This window comes from Dendrobates tinctorius, unplaced genomic scaffold (genome assembly GCF_039654945.1).
Source record: "Dendrobates tinctorius isolate UK_male_01 unplaced genomic scaffold, ASM3965494v1 ptg000183l, whole genome shotgun sequence".
Lineage (NCBI taxonomy): Eukaryota > Metazoa > Chordata > Amphibia > Anura > Dendrobatidae > Dendrobates > Dendrobates tinctorius.
In genome coordinates this window covers 9,033,595-9,055,000 of record NW_027361850.1, presented here as the reverse complement: position 1 = coordinate 9,055,000, position 21,406 = coordinate 9,033,595, and the positions used below count along the sequence as shown (strand labels likewise).

General features: G+C 43.2%; 1 protein-coding gene across 1 annotated transcript in view; it reads left to right on the top strand.

Moving 5' to 3' along the window:
* The window catches only part of RNF19B (ring finger protein 19B), a 55,185-nt gene extending 35,475 nt beyond the window's left edge, over positions 1-19,710 (top strand). The window contains exons 5-9 of the mRNA XM_073552015.1: positions 4,732-4,846; positions 4,932-5,069; positions 5,201-5,423; positions 11,228-11,359; positions 17,323-19,710. Coding sequence (XP_073408116.1) covers positions 4,732-4,846; positions 4,932-5,069; positions 5,201-5,423; positions 11,228-11,359; positions 17,323-17,719 — 1,005 coding nt within the window. The 3' untranslated portion in view covers positions 17,720-19,710. The remainder of the gene's footprint in view (positions 1-4,731; positions 4,847-4,931; positions 5,070-5,200; positions 5,424-11,227; positions 11,360-17,322) is intronic.
* Positions 19,711-21,406: the final 1,696 nt, after the last annotated feature.

The following is a 21,406-nucleotide window of genomic DNA, read 5'->3' as shown; positions in this document are numbered from 1 at the left end:
CAGAACAAGGTTTGCCTTATTTTCTTGCCTTATATTAGCAGGCACAGTGCTCCCCCTAGCATGCCTTACTTTCGGGGGGCGCCCTATTTTCGGGGAAACAGGGAAGTTATTTTTTTTTTTTTTTCTTAATTGAGGCAGCGGCATTACAAGGGGCCACTAATCGCTGTGCGGCATTACAAGGGGCCACTAATCGCTGTGCGGCATTACAAGGGGCCACTAATCGCTGTGCGGCATTACAAGGGGCCACTAATCGCTGTGCGGCATTACAAGGGGCCACTAATCGCTGTGCGGCATTACAAGGGGCCACTAATCGCTGTGCGGCATTACAAGGGGCCACTAAACACACTCGTATCTATTTTTATTTTTGAAATTTACCAGTAGCTAAGGCCTGTTTCACACTTCCGTTTTTGTGTCCGCCAAACGGATCCGTTTCCGTTTTTTTGACGGAAACTGATGCAAACGGATCCGTTTTTAAAAAAACGGATCCGTTTTTTTTGACGGATCCGCGGTAACCGTAATGGAAGTCTATGGGACAAAAAAAACGGATCCTGCAAAAAATGGCGGATCCGTTTTTTTACGGAAAACAACGGATTTTGACGGATTTGAAAAAACGGAAGTGTGAAACAGGCCTAAGGCATTTTCCACCCTAGGCTTATATGCGAGTCAATAAGTTTTCCAAGTTTTTTGTGACAAAAGTAGGGGGGGTCGTCTTTTACACGGGTCGGCTTATACACGAGTATATACGGTACCTTTTTACCACTAAAATGTTTTAGCCCCAAGTTCTTATTTTTTGTAAAGGCTAATGGTAAAAAAAAAAAAAAATAGACTTCAATTTGTTCTGCAATTTCTCCTGAGTGCACCAATACCCTACATGTAATCGAGGACTACTTTTCACGCACACTGGAAAGTACAGAAGGGTAGGGAAGGCTCGCCATATTATAGTGCAGATTTTACCGTTATGGTTTGCGGGTGCAATGACCCACTGAGAGCTCCTGAGATGCCAGAACAGCAGAACCCTTCATAAGTGACCCCATTTTACAAATCTTATCTCACAATGAATTCATCTTGGGGTGCAGTGATCATATTGACACCAGGTGTGTCACAGAATTTTATACGGTTTAGTGATGTCACGCAACTTCTGCTAAACTTGGGAATGCCACATATGTGGCTGGACAATACTGCTTTTCCCCACGGCGAGACTCGGGAGGGACAGAGTGGTATTTGACACTCTGAGAACCATCTATCGTACAATAGTTTGCCGTCTCCTTATACAGATCCCCTAAGTGTCAGAAGAGCAGAGTTCTTCCTCACTTGTCCTTCCTCCTCAAGTGACTACACTTTGAAATTTCCCCTCATTAACAGGTGCAGTAGTGGATGTTGCTGAGTGAAAATTGCTGATCTGCCACTGTAGCAGAGGCAACGCGTTTCGATCGAGAAGATCTTTATCAAGCCTGCTCTCAGCAGGCACTGAGAAAGCTGCCTCCAGGACCCCGAAGGCCCCCGCAGCCATATTGGATCTGGGGGCCTGCAGGGAGGAGACCCTCGGTGCAGCGCGAGCACATCGCTCTGCTCCGAGGGTCTTAGGGAAGCGTGCAGGGAGCTGCCTCCCTGCACGATTCTTCCTTATGCCCCCGGGACACTGCGATCGTGTTTGATCGCAGTGTGCCAGGGGTTAATGTGCCGGGGGCGGTCCATGACCGCCCCTGGCACATAGTGCCGGGTATCAGCTGTGATAATCAGCTGACACCCGGCCGCTATCAGCGGCGCTCCCCCCGTCAGCACCGCTGATCGGCTATGACTTACTATCCCGTCCTTGAGAATTAAGTCCCAGGGCATATGGACAGGATAGTACGTCATATGGCAGAAAGGGGTTAATTGCGTGTTATTTCACACTTTGTTCGGCAGTATGATGAAAAAAGCATAGTTCTTGCAACTTTTTTTCTTAAAATTGTTTCACATGGTCACCAAGGGGGTTAAGTAGTGTGACCGATTTATAGGTTGGTTCATTCTGGATGCGGCAATACCAATTGGGTCCTTTGCTCTTTTTTTTCCTTTGCTGTACCCCCTCTATGGGACTTTAATTTTCATTACTCTGATCGCTGGTATAATGCACTGCAATGCATTTTATTGGTCAGTATTACACTGACAAAAGCCTCTTAGACTATGCTCATGGTCTAAGCAGGCCACCATCGCTGACAGATCCGGAGGTCTCTCCTAGCATCCCAAATGCTGCGATCGATAATGATCGTGACATTTAGGGGATTAAACAGCTGGGTCTCGGCTATCACGCAAGCCAAGCATCACACACGATTGCCATGATGTAACTGTACATCAAAGGTCTGGAACCCTTACCCGGCCATGACATATGGGTATGTCAAGTTGTGAAGGGGTTAATGGTATCAAGTTTTTTTTTTGAGATATATATATATATATATATATATATATATATATATATATATATATATATATATATATATATATATATATATATATATATATATATATATACATACATACACACACACACACACCCCCCCTTTGGCTGAGTGATTAGCCAATTTATTCTTGCCATGCTTTCCTTGTATGTAGGTTTTTTTCATCAAGGGAGCATGGCACAGCCTGTTTTCTGGCAATATGTAGCATGCTGGCTCCTACTGGTTTTTCACACTTTGGATAATTATAGGATATGCCTACAACAGAGTCCTGTTTGTAATGTCCCGACGTAAAAGCCTTAAAATTATCAGCAAATAAAAAGTGCCATATTTCTGGAGCTGTATGGCTGATTTAAAAAAAAAAAAATGCATAAAAGCAATGGAATACTCAAATGGAACAGCAAGGATAAAATGAGGGTAAAAACTGGTCCCTTTTGACCTGGTGACCTTTCCAATTTAAGTTCTGCTCCTGTTGTTACTAAGTTTGGGTTTCTGTCCAGGCTTTATTATACTTATCCCATCAGCAATAGCAGTCTCAAGTGAGGCGGAAGAGTCCCCTAAGAACATATCCTCCACATTAAATGCAGTTTTCTCTTTAAGTGTCTTATGCTTAAGCTGCATTCCCACAATGAGCATTAGGGCTCTCGCTCATCTGCGTCTAAAACATCGCTCCGATGTTGATCCAGAAAAGTAGGACGAGTGTCATGAGATTTTTCTCACGTGGCATGCGTATGACATTTGTTTTTTTTTCTCTGCAGCTATTCTACAATCATTTACAGTGGTTTATGCTACAGAATGATAATGTATCTGTAAGAATCGAATGCCATACGAATGGTCCGTGTGTTAGCTTTTTTTTTCTCTCCTCCTCGCACCATTTGAGATGCACTGATGTCTTGTTCAATATACGCAGCCACTGGCTGCATGTTGCGCTATATTATTATTTATTATTATTATTATTATTATTATTATTATATTTTTTTTTTTTTTTTTATGCAGATTTCAGCTGAGAAAAAAAATTGCAGATGAGCATTAAATCAGTGAATAACATTAGTCAGAGTGCTGCTCTTGTCTGATTTTATATGCAGCTGGTTATGAGCGCTTGGATGCAGAAAACTTGCAACCTCAAAAATGAATCAATTATGTAAATTAAGTTACTTGCATCTTTTTTCATTGCGTTTTTAATGTAATTTTTATTGTGGTTTTGATATACAGCGTTTTTGTTTTTTTTTGGTCACATATTAAATATAGCTTGGATTTTAATACTTCCTGGTATTTGACATTGACAAGACTTTATTGATAGTCATGTGCAGATTACATGTGGTTTCTACCCACTGATTTACTGTATCTAATTCCATTGTGGGTAAATCTGCAACAAACCTCAGCATCTTTACAAGAGAAAATAACATGTTGATTGAAAACACACTGCAGGTCGGTTTATGCTGCATAAAATATAAAAAGCTGCCGTGGATGTCGGCAGTGCCAGTCCTGTTTTTTACTGCATATGCACACCCGAGAACGCCGTTCTTTTGTGAAGCACGACTAGTCATTTCACACAACAAACAAGCGTTTTCTTTGTTCTGTGAGCACATTTATCAGTTAACATGCACTCGTAGATAAGCTCATTCACAATAATTGTTTAGTGAAAAGGGGCCTATAAAGCCATGTATATCTGAAGGAGCTCTCATCTGCTATTGGACTAATCGCGTGCTGCCTGTACTTTAATAAGGTTTCTATCAGCAGGTGCGCTTATCTGGATGACAGCAATACACTAAATACATGGTTTTCTCCTGTTTTAAAATGATTCTGATTGCTTTCAATAGTTATTGCTATGATATGCTTTCACGTTACAGGATTGTAAAAATCCTAAATTGACAGTAATCCCTCATCCATCTTCCTGATCAGTGAGATCGACAGCTGGGACCAATTTTGAGAATGAGACTTTGGATAATGAAACTCATGCTCTTCAGACTCCTATCATAAATGGGCAGAGGTGCTCATGTTCCATCTTTGTTCTGTTCCTTTCATTGTCTATCGGACTGACAGAAATGGCTGCACACTTTACTCTGCTTTCTCCGACAGAGTATGGATGAAGAAAACTCACTTCTAGGAATAACCCTTTTAATGAATGTCTGAAATAAATAGGTCTTTGCAGCAATCACATTTGTCTTTTTTTTTTTTTTTTTTTTTTTTCTTCCCATTTATGGTAATTTGTAGTAGTAGTAGTAGTAGTAGTAGTAGTAATCACATCCACAGAAGGAGACTTGCTTATCTAACCTTTTTACTTGTGACTTCTCTACAGATTCATGGCCGCTTTGAGAACAAAAAAACCTCTAAACACAAGAAAAATTTGGCTGTGACTGGAGGAGTTATCTTGTCTGTAATTGCATCTCCAGTGGTGGCTGCAGTTAGTGTTGGTAAGTTTAACTGAGCAGGAAAAGAAAAATTTCAGCCGTGTATTATTTTGGTTCTGACTTATGTCCCTGTTCTGTATATCTTTAGGGATTGGTGTTCCCATCATGCTAGCTTATGTGTATGGAGTAGTGCCAGTTTCATTATGCCGCGGTGGAGGATGTGGAGTTAGCACCGCTAATGGCAAAGGGGTCAAAATTGACTTTGAAGAAGATGGACCAATCACAGGTATCTTGGCATTGCACTTATGAGATGTGCACTTTAATAAACTGGGACGTCTGTATTATGGCCTGTAAACAGAATCGTTGGGCCTGTTTAATATATGTGTGCTGTTGCTGATGCTTATTTTATATTTTTAGTGGCAGATGCTTGGCGGGCACTGAAAAACCCAAGTATTGGGGAAAGCAGTATGGAGGGCCTTACTAGCGTCCTGAGCACCAGTGGAAGCCCCACAGATGGCCTTAGTGTTCTACAAGGAAACTACAGTGAAACTGCTAGCTTCGCTGCCCTCTCTGGGGGTACTTTAACTGGAGGGACGTTAACTGGTGGCATGCTGAGTGGAGGAAGAGCCAAGTACTGCAGGTACTTCTTAATTAATATTTTAGGAAAGAACTATGTAAAATGTTTGATGCCTCCTTTAGCAAAACTGTGGAATTGGATGGCTAGCCTTTTTTGCAGTTATCAACCAATCACATTGCATTTGTTTTCCCAGAGCAGTTAAGAGATGAACAAGAACAGTTTTTCCTGATGCATTCTTGTTAACCCCTTAATGACAGCCAATTTACAGCTTAATGACCAGGCCAATTTTTACATTTCTGACCACTGTCACTTTATGAGGTAATAACTCTGGACTGCTTTAACGGATTACACTGATTCTGAGACTGTATTATCGTGACATATTGTACTTCATGTTAGTGGTAACATTTTCTTGATATGACTTGCGTTTATTTATGAAAAAAACGGAAATATGGCAAACTTTTTTTTTTTTATATTCACAAGGGTAACAGGAGAAATTGGACCTCAAAGGTTGTGGACCAATTTGTCCTGAGTACGCTGATGCCCCATATGTGGGGGGGGACCACTGTTTGGGTGCACAGCAGAGCTCAGAAGGGAGGGAGCACCGTTTGACTTTTTGAACGCAAAATTGGCTGTAATCAATGGTGACGCCATGTCGCGTTTGGAGACACCCTGATGTACCTAAACAGTGGAAACACCCCAATTCGTATTCCAACCCTAACCCCAATCCCATCCATAACCCTAACCACACCCCTAATCACAAAACCTAACCATAACCCTAATCACAAACCTTACCCCAACACACCTCATCCCAACCATAACCACAAACCGAATTCCAACCCTAACCCCCAACCATATCCCTAACTTTAGCCCAACTCGCTTTAGCCTAACTCTAACCCTAATGGGAAAATGGTACTTAATATATTTTCTTTATTTCATTATTTTTCCCTAACAAAGGGGTGGTTTATTTACTTTTTATTTTGACGCTTTGCAGGCATGAGGAAGCCGCCTCCCTGCAGGTCCCCGCCGCCATTTCGGATCCGGGGACCTGCATTGCGCTGCTGCGGGAGTCTCAGGGAAGCACGGAGGGAGCCTCCTCCCTGCCGATTCTTCCCTAAACCCCCGGTACACTGATCGTGTCTGATCACAGTGTGACCAGGGGTTAACGTGTCGGGGGCGGTCCGTGACCGCCCCTGACACATAGTGCTGGGTGTTAGCTCTGATAATCAGCTGACACCTGGCCGCGATCAGCGGCACTCATCACGTGAGCGCCGCTGATCGCTATGACGTACTATCCCGTCCATGGGCATAGGGGCCCGGGCCCCATGGACGGGATAGTACGTCAGATGTCAGAAAGGGGTTAAAAGGCGTATCGGCTGTTAAGGGGTTAAATTAGACCCATGCCATTAACCCCTTCCAGGACATAACTGCTTTATTTTTTCCTTTTCTCTCCACTTTTTCCAGGACACATGCCTAAAATATATATATATCGATAGATAGATAGATAGAGATATATATACCGTATTTTTCGCTTTATAAGACGCACTTTTGTTCCCCCAAATTTTGGGGGAAAGTAGGGGGTGCGTCTTATAATCCGAATATACGGGGGAGGGGGTGTATATATATATATATATGTACTGCAGGGTCCAGGGGAGGTGGGGGCAGCTTTGGAGCGGTGCTGTGAGCTGGTAAAAGCTGCCGAAGGGAGCCTTTGATCTCCTGCTCCCGCTCATATAATATGCACTGCCGCTGTCCATCACCATGGTGCTGAAACCGCACCACGGTGACTGGCTGGGGGAGCGGTGCATATTATAGCTGCCTGCGCCCTCCTTTGATCGCACATGATCCCCTGTGTTAGATATCGCCCCCATGCTGCTGCCCATAGTAAAATAAAAAACTCTTTCCTTACCTCCTCCAGCGCTGATCTCCCGGTGTCTCTGCTGCTGCTGTCATCAGCACTCTGCTGTGCTGATCACATGACCGGCTCTGAGAACCAGGAAGTGGAGGAGGAGCTCAACCACACTGAGGGAGACACGAGGAGGGACAGCGCTGATAAGGTAAGGAAAGAGTTTATTTTAATAAAAGCAGCAGCATGGAGGCGATATCTAACACAGGGTGATGTGTGCCAGCCACAGGGGGGCCAGTGTGCCAGCCACAGGGGGGCCAGTGTGCCAGCCACAGGGGGGCCAGTGTGCCAGCCACAGGGGGGCCAGTGTGCCAGCCACAGGGGGGCCAGTGTGCCAGCCACAGGGGGGCCAGTGTGCCAGCCACAGGGTGATGTGTGCCAGCCACAGGGGCCAGTGTGCCAGCCACAGGGGCCAGTGTGCCAGCCACAGGGTGATGTGTGCCAGCCACAGGGGGGCCAGTGTGCCAGCCACAGGGGGGCCAGTGTGCCAGCCACAGGGGGGCCAGTGTGCCAGCCACAGGGGGGCCAGTGTGCCAGCCACAGGGTGATGTGTGCCAGCCACAGGGGGGGGCCAGTGTGCCAGCCACAGGGTGATGTGTGCCAGCCACAGGGGGGGGCCAGTGTGCCAGCCACAGGGTGATGTGTGCCAGCCACTGGGGGCCGTGTGCCAGCCACAGGGTGATGTGTGCCAGCCACAGGGGGGCCAGTGTGCCAGCCACAGGGGGCCAGTGTGCCAGCCACAGGGGGCCAGTGTGCCAGCCACAGGGGGCCAGTGTGCCAGCCACAGGGTGATGTGTGCCAGCCACAGGGGGGTCAGTGTGCCAGCCACAGGGGGGCCAGTGTGCCAGCCACAGGGTGATGTGTGCCAGCCACAGGGGGGCCAGTGTGCCAGCCACAGGGGGGCCAGTGTGCCAGCCACAGGGTGATGTGTGCCAGCCACTGGGGGCCGTGTGCCAGCCACAGGGTGATGTGTGCCAGCCACAGGGTGATGTGTGCCAGCCACAGGGTGATGTGTGCCAGCCACAGGGGGGCCAGTGTGCCAGCCACAGGGGGGCCAGTGTGCCAGCCACAGGGGGGCCAGTGTGCCAGCCACAGGGGGGCCAGTGTGCCAGCCACAGGGTGATGTGTGCCAGCCACAGGGGCCAGTGTGCCAGCCACAGGGTGATGTGTGCCAGCCACAGGGGGCCCGTGTGCCCGCACAAGGGGGCTATATTCAATATAAGGTGGCCATATCCAGATTAAGGGGGCTAATTTTAGGGTGGGGGGGCTATGAGGGACATATACCCTATATGATTTGTTAGACGGACACTGGCATTATAAGACGGACCCCATTTATTAAAAAATTCTCTATTCCTTCACCACATTTGGGGGTGCGTCTTATAATCAGGTGCGTCTTATAAAGCGAAAAATACGGTATATATTATGATTTTTATTTTTTTTATTTTGCTTTTAATTACGGGTGGGTAAAAAGATTCCACGTGAGGCAAAGTTTGGGTGAAAATAGGCAATCCCTTCATAGATTTTTGCATTTTATTTTTACAACTTTCATTCTATGGTAAAATTGACCTAATAACGTGATTATACAGGTCAGTACGATTACGACGATGACAAACATGCATGCTTTTTTTTGTACATTTTATCTACATGTTAAATAAAAAAAATTATTAAAATATTTGGGGGGTTTGTCACCATTTTCTGGGACTTTTAACCCCTTCATGACCGGAGGTGTATTCTGTTTTGCGTTTTCATTTTTTTGCTCCCCTTCTCAGAGCCATAACTTTATTTTTTTGTTAACTTTTCCGTCGATATGGCCGTGTGAGGGCTTGTTTTTTGCTGGACGAGTTTTAGTTTTGAACGATACCATTGGTTTTACCTTGTGTACTAGAAAACGGGGGAAAAAAAATCCCAAGTACGGTGAAATTGGGAAAATAAAAAAGCGCAATCCTACACTTGTTTTTTGTTTGGCTTTTTTACTAGGTTCACTAAATGCTAAAACTGACCTGACATTATGATTCTCCAGGTCATTACAAGAAGAGATGAGCGAAATTGTTTGGATTCGGTTCCGAATACAATCGGCATCAAATATTATTTTTGCCATAGTCGTCGAACACAGCCGAACTTCATTAGAGTCAAAGGGAGTAGAAATTACCGAATATGTTTGGAACCGATCATCAAACATACATTCGGCACGAATAGTGTTCGAATATGTCAAAATCCGATTCGAGGACAAAAACCGAACAAATTTGCTCATCTCTAATTATGAGTTCATAGATACCAAGCATGTCTAGGTTCTTTTTTTTTTTTTTTTTTTAAGTGGTGAAAAAAATTCCAAACTTTGTTAAAAAAAAAAAAAAAAAAAAAAATTGCGCCATTTTCCGATACCTGTAGCATCTCCATTTTTCGCAATCTCAGGTTGGGTGAGGGCTTATTATTTGGTTCAGATACTATCCTTTGATCGTCCGTTCTTGAATTCTGCAATGTCGCGGCGACCAAAAAAATGTAATTCTGGCGGCATGAAAGAGTCGAAGTTTTTTTTTTTTTTTTTTTTTTTTTTTTTTTTTTTTTTTTTTTTTTTTTTTTTTAATAGCAGCAGCATTATATGGGGCATATTTTAATATGGAGCATCTTATTGGGCCATCATTAACCTTTGTGCAGCATTATATGGGGCATATTTTAATATGGAGCATCTTATTGGGCCATCATTAACCTTTGTGCAGCATTATATGGGGCATATTTTAATATGGAGCATCTTATTGGGCCATCATTAACCTTTGTGCAGCGTTATATGGGGCATATTTTAATATGGAGCATCTTATTGGGCCATCATTAACCTTTGTGCAGCGTTATATGGGGCATATTTTTCTATGGAGCATTTTATGGGGCCATTAACTTCTGTGCGTGCAGCATTATATGGGGCATATTTTTGTATGGAGCATGTTATGGGGCTCCTGATTAAATATGGATATTCGAAAACATTTAACCTACTGATGTCTCAGTTAATTTTACCTTTATTGGTATCTATTTTTATTTTTGAAATTTACCAGTAGCTGCTGCATTTCCCACCCTAGGCTTATACTCGAGTCAATAAGTTTTCCCAGTTTTTTGTGGCAAAATTAGGGGCCTCGGCTTATACTCGGGTCGGCTTATACTCTAGTATATACAGTAATCAGATCGCCTCTATGTAGTAGTATGAGCTCTGACCACCGGGTGGCGCTCACAGCAAGCAAGCAAGCACTGATAACCGTAGAGGTCTCCAGGAGACCTCTGGTTGTCATGCCAACCCACCGTTGACCTGCAATCATGTGACGGGGTCACCGGTGGGTGGGTTTCCGGCCCGATGGCCAGAAGCGCGAGTTATGATGCTATCAGCGTTTGACAGCAGCGTTTAATGGGTTAATAGCCGCGGGCGGATCGCGATTGCACCCGCAGCTATTCTGTGCGTAATAGTATAAAATGGGAAAAATGTGGGCTCACCGCCGGAGTCCACATCAATGGGAGGGAGTCTGACATCGGCGTAAATATATGCCCAACGATGGAAAAGGGTTAGTGTTTACTTTTACGTAGTGCAGTATATAGTGGAAAATCTTAGTCTCCTTTTACTGCTCAAATCAGAAGGTGGCAGTAATGGAGGCTTCAGTAGGCCCCCAGTTGTCATTCATGCATTTTTAGCCATTTAAATGCCACTGTCAATCTCCTTAAGTTACGTCACAGCTGCGGCCAGAACTCTGCTTCATCCACAGCTGTTAGCTACAGTTAGCATCTTTTTCTGGTATCTGACTTGTGTGTGGAGACAGCTGAGCCCCTTCCACCCCAAAACAGTCCATACAGTTACTTCCATTTGTATAAAAGAAGTTAAAGGAACACTCCCGGTTTGATTTGCCTACATTTTTAATTTGTCCACCTTAAGTGTAACCATAACAGGTTTGTTGTTGCTCCCTTTTAATTACTATTACTGTTACTGCAGGCTAGAAGTTCAGGCAGATGTGCAGAAAGATACTTGCCAAAAAGATTCTGTCAGCCTTGGAGCCGCAAGTGATAGTGCCAGCACAAGGGCAATGGCTGGCTCAATCATAAGTTCATACAACCCACAGGAAAGGTAAGTCTTGGTTTTTCAGAAATTGTTTGCTTCTTTTCTTTTCTTGCCCTATATATAATGCCACTTACTTGGATTCAGATGTGTAGATAAAATGGCCAGTCCCATGAAAGGAACAAGCTATGTATTCATTGCACTCAGTGTATAGAAAGGTTGGTAGGTCAGCGTAGTGTTGTCATAAGACCCTGGCACAGAGACTTAAAGAAGTAGTCTCATCAAGTTTATTTTATTCAACGATTTGTCCTATTTAATATATGTAATGGTGTGTAAGTATATTAAAATCCTTACCTATCGTCTTCCACAGGTTCCTGTGCTGCTCTGGTCCCCTTCTGGCCCACGTGACCTGAAGACAGGTTATCTGTCTCACGCAGAGATTTATGTATGGGCTGGATGTGTTTCTCACTGCAAGTCTATTGAGCCTCATTCTGAGTCTCCTAGACTTAAAGGGAATCTGTCAGCCGGTTTTTGCTATGTTATCTGAAGACAGCTAGAGCCTGAAACACAGAATTCAAGGATGAGTCACTTGTCAAAGTGCTGCTGTAGTAAACTGAAGGATTTAGCGCTAAGAGATTAACATTGCTAGTCCAGCAGCTAAGCACCTCAGGCTATGTCCACACGGTCAGTAACCAGCAGGGCTTTTAAAGCAGCCCCTGTCCTCTGCGTCCAAAGCGCTGCAAGATTTTGACTGCAGGTGATTCCGCATGTGTTCATTGAACTGTGCAGAATCATCGCGTCTAATACATTGGAGGGTGAAATTTATCTTGCGGAGACGCGCGTCTCCGCAAGATGAATAGACAGACAGGCATGCTGCGGTCTGGAAACACACGCCGCATGTCCGTCTCCGCAGGGAAGCCACGGGTGTTGGAGCACACATAGTGGACATTGGATTTCTTGAAATCCCATCCAGTATGCTGTAACATCTGGCCGCTGCGGATGTACATGGCGTTCAACCCGCAGCATTTACTGCCCGTGTGAACATACCTGTACTGTCTATGGACTTTGTACACAGAGAGCCTGGTGTGGGCGGAGTTGGCTTTCTCAGCTCTGCTTCATTCTAACTGTAAAAGCTCTGATTGTGTGATAACGGCTGCATTCGGTAATCTAAGTGATACATCATTAGATTCAGCTTCTCTTGACCTACTTTTTGCTGCTCTCAGATGATGTAGCAAAAACCTGCTGACAGATTCACTTTAATTTGGAAATCAGCACCACATTATGTTAGCTGCAGAGAGCAATCACATGGGACCGGAGCAGCAATGGAAACAAAAGATGATGCACTGTAAGTATTTTAATACACTGACACACCATTGAATTGGTAATTAAGTGATATTAGGAGGTTATTTTGAGGAGGTGACTTATTTCATAGGTGATTACTTAAACAATACAGTAGATAGACCCCTAAGCACCAGGTTCCCTGGTCACAGGTCGGCCCTAATAGCTAGGCTAATTGTGTTCATGTGACGAATGGCTTAGTGTTGCCCAATATAGTACTACAGTGTTCTCACAAAACCCAAGATATTACAATTCCCAATGATAATCTGATGTAGGAGACTTGGCTGCCACTATACTTGGGAATAAGTGCTGTTTTTCTGCAGGGTAAATAAACCATTGCACATTCTCTATTGAATTTGATAGACTGTAATGTACATGGATGTGATCTATTTTATGCAGTGACTCTTCCCCCTCTGGCTGAGTAAGGACATGATTGCCAAACCCATTAAGTTGCCACCATGCTGGCTGACAGTACGGAAGGGGTGAAAGCTATTGAAAATCTCTGACCTGCTTAACGAGGACATGGTGAAAATGTGTCCTGTTTTAGTTCCTATTTTATTCTTGCTGCCATTTTCATTATGTGCTTTTTGTTTTTTATAAAGGTTTCAGAGAAAGGGGCTTTTTCATTTAGTGCAAATTTTTATGGTGTTTACCAAGAGGCCATGGCTCAAAAGTTCATCTGCGACTGTGTGTTTTGTAGACCCATACACATGTCCAATTTTCCACATACGAGAAAAATCCATTATTCTGGTCTGAGTGTCCTCTATTTGTCTCGTACATGGAGAAATAAAAATCCGTTTCTCCATCTTCTCCCTTCTGAGTCTATTAAAATCAGACAGTGCTCTGATGTCGAGTGAGTGTGGTCTGTTTTGTTTTTCCTCCCCTCTGATGAAAATCGGTCATACCTCCAGGATTTTCCAAAGACTTCTCTCGGTCTACGAAATTGGCCATTTGAATTGCCCAGTAGACTATCACATGTACAACTGCTATCCGTGAAAAACGTATAGTACTCGTTCGTGAGAATTGGACATGTGAATGAGCCCGTAGGCTGTTCAGCATTGTTACACAGTGAGTGACACATCCTTGGCTAATAAAAAGACCCATGTCACTGGAACCATATAGCAAATAAAAGTGTATGTTTATATAATTAGATAAAAAATTGTAATGGAATAATCGGGGGGAGCAGCAATAAAATAGGAACAAAGCCTGGTTACTTTTGAGTGGCTAATGGATCCTTTTTATTTTTTTGTGAAAAACATCAGGTGTCACTATATGCATATTATGTAATTATGATAAGAATATAGGTGAGGATGTATTATGGAAAACAATGTTCCCAGTACAGAAAAACCTTCCCAGTATTAGTGAACTATCTAGGGACCGCAATCTGTGCAAACCTAATGTAAGCCGAGGTGTATTGGATCTGTTAATAAAGATTTATTAGGTAATTGTTATCGGAATCGTTCCATTTACAGTCGGCAATTTTGTTAGAATGGCACACAGCAGCAGGGATCTCTAATTCCCCTGAGCCTCCCAGTTAGCAGGTTACAAAGTTTCCAAGTAATTTATAAGATTGTTTGACGTAATAATGCACCTAGGTTATAATGCATTTTTATTTCATATAAAAAAAAAACTGAACTTCTAGTACGGCCATGGTCACACTTGCGAGTGCAATGCGAGAAACTCGTGCATCAATACCCGGCACTGCCGCCGGCGGTTCGGGCGGACCGGAGCGTTCCGCTACATAGAAAGACATGCAGCCGCACACTCCGGTCCGAGTGCCGGGTATTGAGGCGAGAGGCTCGCGCAAGTTTCTCGCATTGCACTCGCAAGTGTGACGCCTCTTATATGTAGAACAACCTTACAAGGAATGATTTATGACATGGCAAATATGTCAGAAGGAATTACGGTTTAGTATGACAATGTGGTCCTCTGATTAGGGAAGCTTGTGTACCCCTGCTTTACCTAATCCCGAGGATGGGTTGGAAACTATATCCAGTTGTTAAAAAAATAAAAACTAAATCTATTATACAGAACAAATTATTATAGTCTGTATACTCTTTACTATTTAGAGAATTTTATATAAGTTTTGTCCCATCAACACTGATGAAAATGTAGACACAAACATAAGGTCAGGTCACCGCTGTCATGTTGTAGAGTTATTCTATTACCTTATATTTTAGCATCCATGATATTGCACTGTAGCAATGTAGAAGATGCACACTTTTTTGCATCGGAGCTGAAAATCTTTCCTGATCTGATGCTATTTTCACACTAGATAAAAAAAAAAATGGCCAGCACATTCAAACTTATGTGTACAAGTGCCAAGTAATAAAATATAACTGTTAAAAAAAATTAAGTTACACCCTGAATTGCTAAGAATGATAACTTTAGAAAATTGGAACTACATTACTGCCATAGAAAATCACTACCTTATGCACATATGGAATATTGGAAAAATTAAACTGCAATATTGCATTGAAGCTGAAAGCCTTTCCTGACCTGATGCTATTTTCACACTTGGTTTGTAACACTGTATCTGTTCAAGCAATCCGTAACCATAGCAGCTGCATAAATCCCTCTTCTAGCCCTGACTCTAGATTGATCATGCTTGCACTACATTATCAAATTGTAACAGTCTATTGCTACTTGAAAGTAGCTTTGGCATTTTAAAGTGTATCTGTCTCCAGATTTCATAATAAAGACCACATACATTATTACGTAGACCTCATGGACTTGCTTTAGGGTGCATTGGGGCCTTCAGGGCTACCGACGTTGTGCGGGGTCACCATCACATCTACAACCAAGGTGCCAACCTCCAATGACAGGTAAGATGACTTTTTAGGGCTCTTCCAGGAAGAAATTAGCCCTTTTTTCACATTTAGTTTTTGCACACAAACTGATTACAGCCCTTTTTCCTGTTGACCCATATTTGTGCATAAAACCATTTTTAAGTATAAAGTGGACTTTTAGATTATAAAATTTAATTTTTACGGGTCTATGCTTTTCGTTGGTTCTAAATAATATTGAGACTCTACCTAAAAGGTTTGTTCAGGTATTAAAATTAGCATTTTATGAGAGCAGCTATAAAATGAAATATCTCAAGTCCAAGTGTATTTACACTCATCTCATCCTGATTGATAGCTGCAGTTTGTACCAAGCAGTGTGAGATCACAACAGGGACACTGAGGCATTGCTAATTGGGATAGGTGGGAGGAGATTGAGAAAACCTTCATAAAAGATTATCCAGCCATTTTGATGGATTTACAGAGTAAGTATTGTGTTATAGCGCCATTTATTCCATGGCACTTTATATGTGAGGAGGGGTATATATAATAAAAAAAAAAAGTACAGTAATTGTAAACAATACAAGTAACGACTGGTACAGAAGGAGCGGAGGACCCTGCCTGCAAGGGCTCACAGTCAACAACGGTTGGGTGAGGGTAGAGTTGGTCGTGCAGTGGTTTGGTGGAACCGTGGTTACTGCAGGTTGTAGGCTTGTCGAAAGAGGTAGATATTCAGGTTCCTTTTGAAGGTTTCCATGGTAGGCAAGAGTCTGATATCCTGTGGTAGAGACTTCCAGAGTAGGGGTGATGCTCGGGAGGAATCTTGTATACGATTGTGTGAAGAGGTAGGTGATCCTGTGAGGATTGGCGGTCGCGTGCATGTAAGTACCAGGAGACAGGTTGTGGATGGCTTGTATGTCATGGTTACGATTTTGAACTAGTCATGGGTAATGGGGAGCCAGTGCTGGGGAATAGCTGGGAGACAGGTGGATTAGTTGGGCAACAGAGTTTAAAATGGATTGGAGGGGTACAAGAGTGTTAGAAGGGAGGCCACAAAGTAGGAGGTTGCAGTAGTCAAGGCAGGAGATAATGAGGGCATGGACTAGGGTTTTTGCTGATTCTTGGTTGAGGAATGTACGGATCCAGGAAATATTTTTGCTTTGAAGTCGGCAGAAAGTGGAAAGGGTTCGGATATATGGTGTGAAGGAGAGATCAGGGTCAATGATTACCCTGAGGCAGTGAGCTTGTGGGACTTCGGAGAGTGAATGGGATAGTGGACAGGCACTGTGGCATTCTGGTTAGTAGGGAGATGATATCGGGTCCAGACGTGTAAATCTGTGTGTCGTCAGCATAGAGGTGGTACTGGAAGCCGTGAGATTCTATGAGCTGTCCCTGACCGAAGGTGTAAATGGAGAAGAGCAGGGCCCCTAGGACTGAAGCTTGCGGGACACCGACAGACAGGGGGTGAGACGAGGAGGTGGTGTGCGAGTGTAGACACTGAATGTCCGGTCTGTTAGGTATGAAGAGATCCAAGATAGGGCCTAGTCTGTTATGCTAAGAGATGAGAGGGTCTGTAGTAATAGTGAATGGTCTACTGTGTCAAAGGCACCAATTTCAATAGGTCTGACATTCAATTTAAGCTTTTTTTTTTTTTTTAGACAGTGGCCAAAAGTACTCGTGGTCTAATGAAGACAAAATATTTCATGTCTGCTCTTTACTAGTAACTTTGCTTCTTTTTGTTCTCGTTCACCTAGTGGTGGCTGACCTTCTTCTTTTTTTTTTTTTTTTCTTTAATTTATGTAAAGTGATATTTTGGTGATACTTGGATGTAATTATTATTTACATTGTACCAGATATAACAGTCTTAGATGCTTGACCCTGTTTGAGTTTTTCCTTATTGTTTCCTAATAGGGAAGTCAATAACCTGGAAATCCAAGTTCATATAGAAGCCAAACCTTCTCGATACCAGCTGATGAGTGAAAGCAGCACAGAGGAATCCTTACATGCAGGTGCTCCTCTTGTGGAGGGGGAAGAAGATGATGCTTGCAGGGGCCAAGTGACTACTCGGGACATCACTTTAGCACAACCTGAGAGTATCCGCAGTGACCTGGAAAGTTCTGATGCTCAATCCGATGATGTGCCTGACCTGGCATCAGAGGAGTATGATTCTCCCCATGTCCTTCCACCATCTCCTCCTGAACAGCGTCATGAGAGCCCCCCTCCTCCTCGCATGTGTGCACAGCAGGAAGGGCTGTGTGCACGAGAGGAAGGCCTCTCCAAACTGGAGTTTATAGAGGTAAGAGTGTGAAGGAAGGTGCTGCTTTACTTGCCGCAGATTTTTCATTTCTCCCTTTAAAAGTCTTAATACCTCCGCGTGAATGCTCAGCCGGTCACTGGATCCAGCCCTGTTTGTGGCAAGAAATTGCAGCCATTCAGATGAAGGTGGGAATGAAGCCTACGGAGCAGTTCTCATTCTGCTATTGGAGAGCCAGTTGGTGCACAGCCCCGCCATACTCCAGAAATGCTTTTTGTCTTGGACCTTTATATTCCACTGTTCTGCCTGTCACTGTGAAAGGCCTGTGTCTCGCTCCTGTAAATTTCCTTAATTTATTGACTTTGGATGTATAGAAAATTAATTTGGTTCTGTGGAACATTAAAAGGGATTTGGTGAATCAGATTTTTCTTTTTGTTTCCTTTGTAAGGAATTGTTGATTTAAAAAGAAATAAAACCTTCATAAAGAAAAGCTATTTAATACACTATTTAATTTTTGAGGTTGCAGATGTTGTACTGTAGGGCGTGATGTTTACAGCTGATGTACTTGAAAACCCTGAGTAATGTCCAATAAACTGGGTATCCTTGGATCTCATCTGTATTAGTTTGATTGGTAATGCAAATACATACAGAAATGCCGATCTATACAGTTTCATCAAATATGGGTCAATGTTTAATTTCCTGTTTGCAGCTGTGAAAAATTTTCTGGAAATGCTTGATAAGTGTACATGACAATTATTCCTTATTGCACTGCATCTTAAGGGGGGCTCTTGGCATACAATATTGATAGTTTATCCTTAGGTCCCGCACCCTACTGATCAGCTGATCAGCTCAGGCAATGGCTGGATGTAAACTTTGAATCGAGCTGTGCGGTCCAGGTTTGCTCAATGTGTAGTAGTTTTTATTCTCTTAAATAGCAGTATAGTTCAATGTTTAAATACGGCTGCCGCCAGAGCTAGTGACAGGTAATCATGAGGATGCTGGTTTTAGGACCCCCACTGACTTGATATTTATGACCTATCATATATTTATATGCCTATACAGCCCCTTTAAAGGGAATCTGTAATCAGTGTTTTGCCATGTAATCTGTGAGCAGCATAATGTAGAGACAGCCCCTGATGTGTCGTTTATTGGGCTGCTTAGCGTAGCTTTGATAAATCCACTGCTAAGTGATTTTTGTCTTTAGAGGACTAGTAAACCTGCTGCCATGTAGGCCTCCATATTCATGAGCTCTGTATAACCCCGCCTCCACCACGGATTGGCAGCTTTTGTGTGCACTTTACATGTAAGAGTGCCACTCAGTGGTGGGGGTGGGGGTTATACAGGGCTCAGTATTCTGAGCACTGGTAAATCTGATGCAGGTAAAAGAGGGATTTTATCAAAATGATCACTATCAGCCCAGTAAGTGACACATCACTGGAATCAGGATCTCTGCTACCTCTTCTGCTCTCAGATAAGGTAGCAAAAACCCGGTGACAGATTCTTTTTAGGAACATATTTTTGGCTACAGCAAGGCAAAATTCTTTTGCCACTAGGGTGGTGGTAAATAAAAAAAAAAAACTATCTCTATGGTATGTGATTCCTTTCATTTTTTAGAAGTTGTGAATGTAGATAAATATTGAGTCCAGAAAAAAATTATTGGCACAGTTTGATTGTGTAACACATTTGCAGGGTTTCCAATATAATATGCTTGTACATTGTTGCCGTCTTAAATATTTATATTTAGGCTTAAATCAGGTACGATTATTGGATCTATTTTATGTAAATTTAAGAATTTTTAATGTTAATTAAGAATATATAAATAATAAGAGTAAAATTTTTCCCATAAAATGCTTTGCATCTATAAACCTTCATAAATAAATAAATCATGAATTGATTGTATGCAGAGGATACGCTGCTGAAGAAACTTGTCTTTCTCAATAAATCCATATAAATAGATTTGCTCATATCTGTTTATGTCCTATAAAAACCGGACTATTGAAGGATGTATTGTATAAATAATGGCTAATAAATAGCATTGACATATACTATGATGCTACTGAGAATGTATTTATTTAATCATTCCTTGTTAACAATGTGTAATCACTGTATACATTAAAATGTTGAATAATTGAAATTTAAATTCATTTTCAAGATCTAAATAAATCCAGAGGCTGAAAAATCTTTAGGCTATGTTCAGGGCAGATATATGGAATGGTTGTCAGACATTTAGAGAAGCTGATTTTTATAAAACTGTGCAGGGTTCTCTTAATTTTTGCCAGAGCTGGCTATAATTATAATTCTAGCCAGCTCTGGCAAAAATTAAGAGACCACTGCACAGTTTTATAAAAATCAGCTTTTCTACATGTTTGACAGCCATTCCATTCCAGTGTCAGAATGAGGTGTACTCTTGTTGGAATTCAACTACTTAAAGGGAATCTGTCACCCCTTTTTTGAGATATCATATAATGATATCATTTAATTGTGTGTCACATAAGGATTCTCTTAGTACTTTTGCTTCCCCCTGACCCCGCACCTTTCATGCATAAATACCTTTTTTATATCGGTTCAGATGTATGTAAACTGCCACGGTCCGGTCCGATGGGCAGGGCTTATTCAACTGCCCCCCCCCCCCTGTCTTGCTCTATACAGGAAGAAATGCGTAGAGCAAGACAGGGAGGGGGGGGAAGCAGGTAAATAAGCCCCGCCCAGCGGACCGGACAGCGGCAGTTTACATACATCTGAACCGATATAAAAAAAGGTATTTATGCATGAAAGGTGCGGGGTCAGGGGGAAGCAAAAGTACTAAGAGAATCCTTGTGTGACACACAATTGAATGATATCATTATGTGATATCTCAAAAAAGGGGTGACAGATTCCCTTTAATGTCCTTCTGATTAGGTGATCACCGGAACCAAATCTTATTTAACAAAGCAAAGTATAAAAACCCTGCTGTGGTGTTCACAATCCTCTTGCAATAGGACAAGCTGGATGGCAAAAAAAGTGCTAGTAATATCCCAAAAGTAATAGGAATGAAAAAATAACTTTTCTCGTTCGCCTTATGGGGGGACACAGAGACCATGGGGTGTATGCTGCTGACACTATGCACAAAAAAGGTTAGCTCCTCCTCCGCAGTGTACACCCCACCGACCGGCAGGGAATTCCTCAGTTTAGCTTAGTGTCAGTAGGAGGTGGACACGGGTCCTTCATTGGACCCATATCTACCTCGACATGCGTCGTTCCTTTTCAGGTATTAGGAGGGATACAGTGTGAACAGTCACAACTGTACTCCCACAAAGAGGCTGAGTACGGCGTGTACTGTCACCCCGTATACTCCATAGTTCTCCGGGTGGACCACGGGCTCAGCACAGGTGACGTGCAAGCGAAAACGGATGGTCCTTGCCCCCTGCCTCCCACCCACTCGCCCACCAGAGCCTGTCGGTTGGATGAGGCGCGAAGACGGAGAAGATGGACAGACAGCGTGGGATACAGAGGTACCTTTATTGGACGGCTCAGGAAACCCCAAAGACGCCTGGATGCGGCGCCGAAGTAGCGCCGCAGGTTATCGGCGCCTCCCGGTCGCGCATCCCTTTCTGCATCAGCTGCGGTGCCAGCCCTCTTCACCCCATCGCCGGTATCTTGGAGAGGGTTACCTCTAGGAGCAGGGTTCTGGCGGCGTCTTCTTTAGGGGCGGGCGCGGCTGTGCCGCTGTTCTTCCACGCTGACAGGCGGCCACCGTGTTAA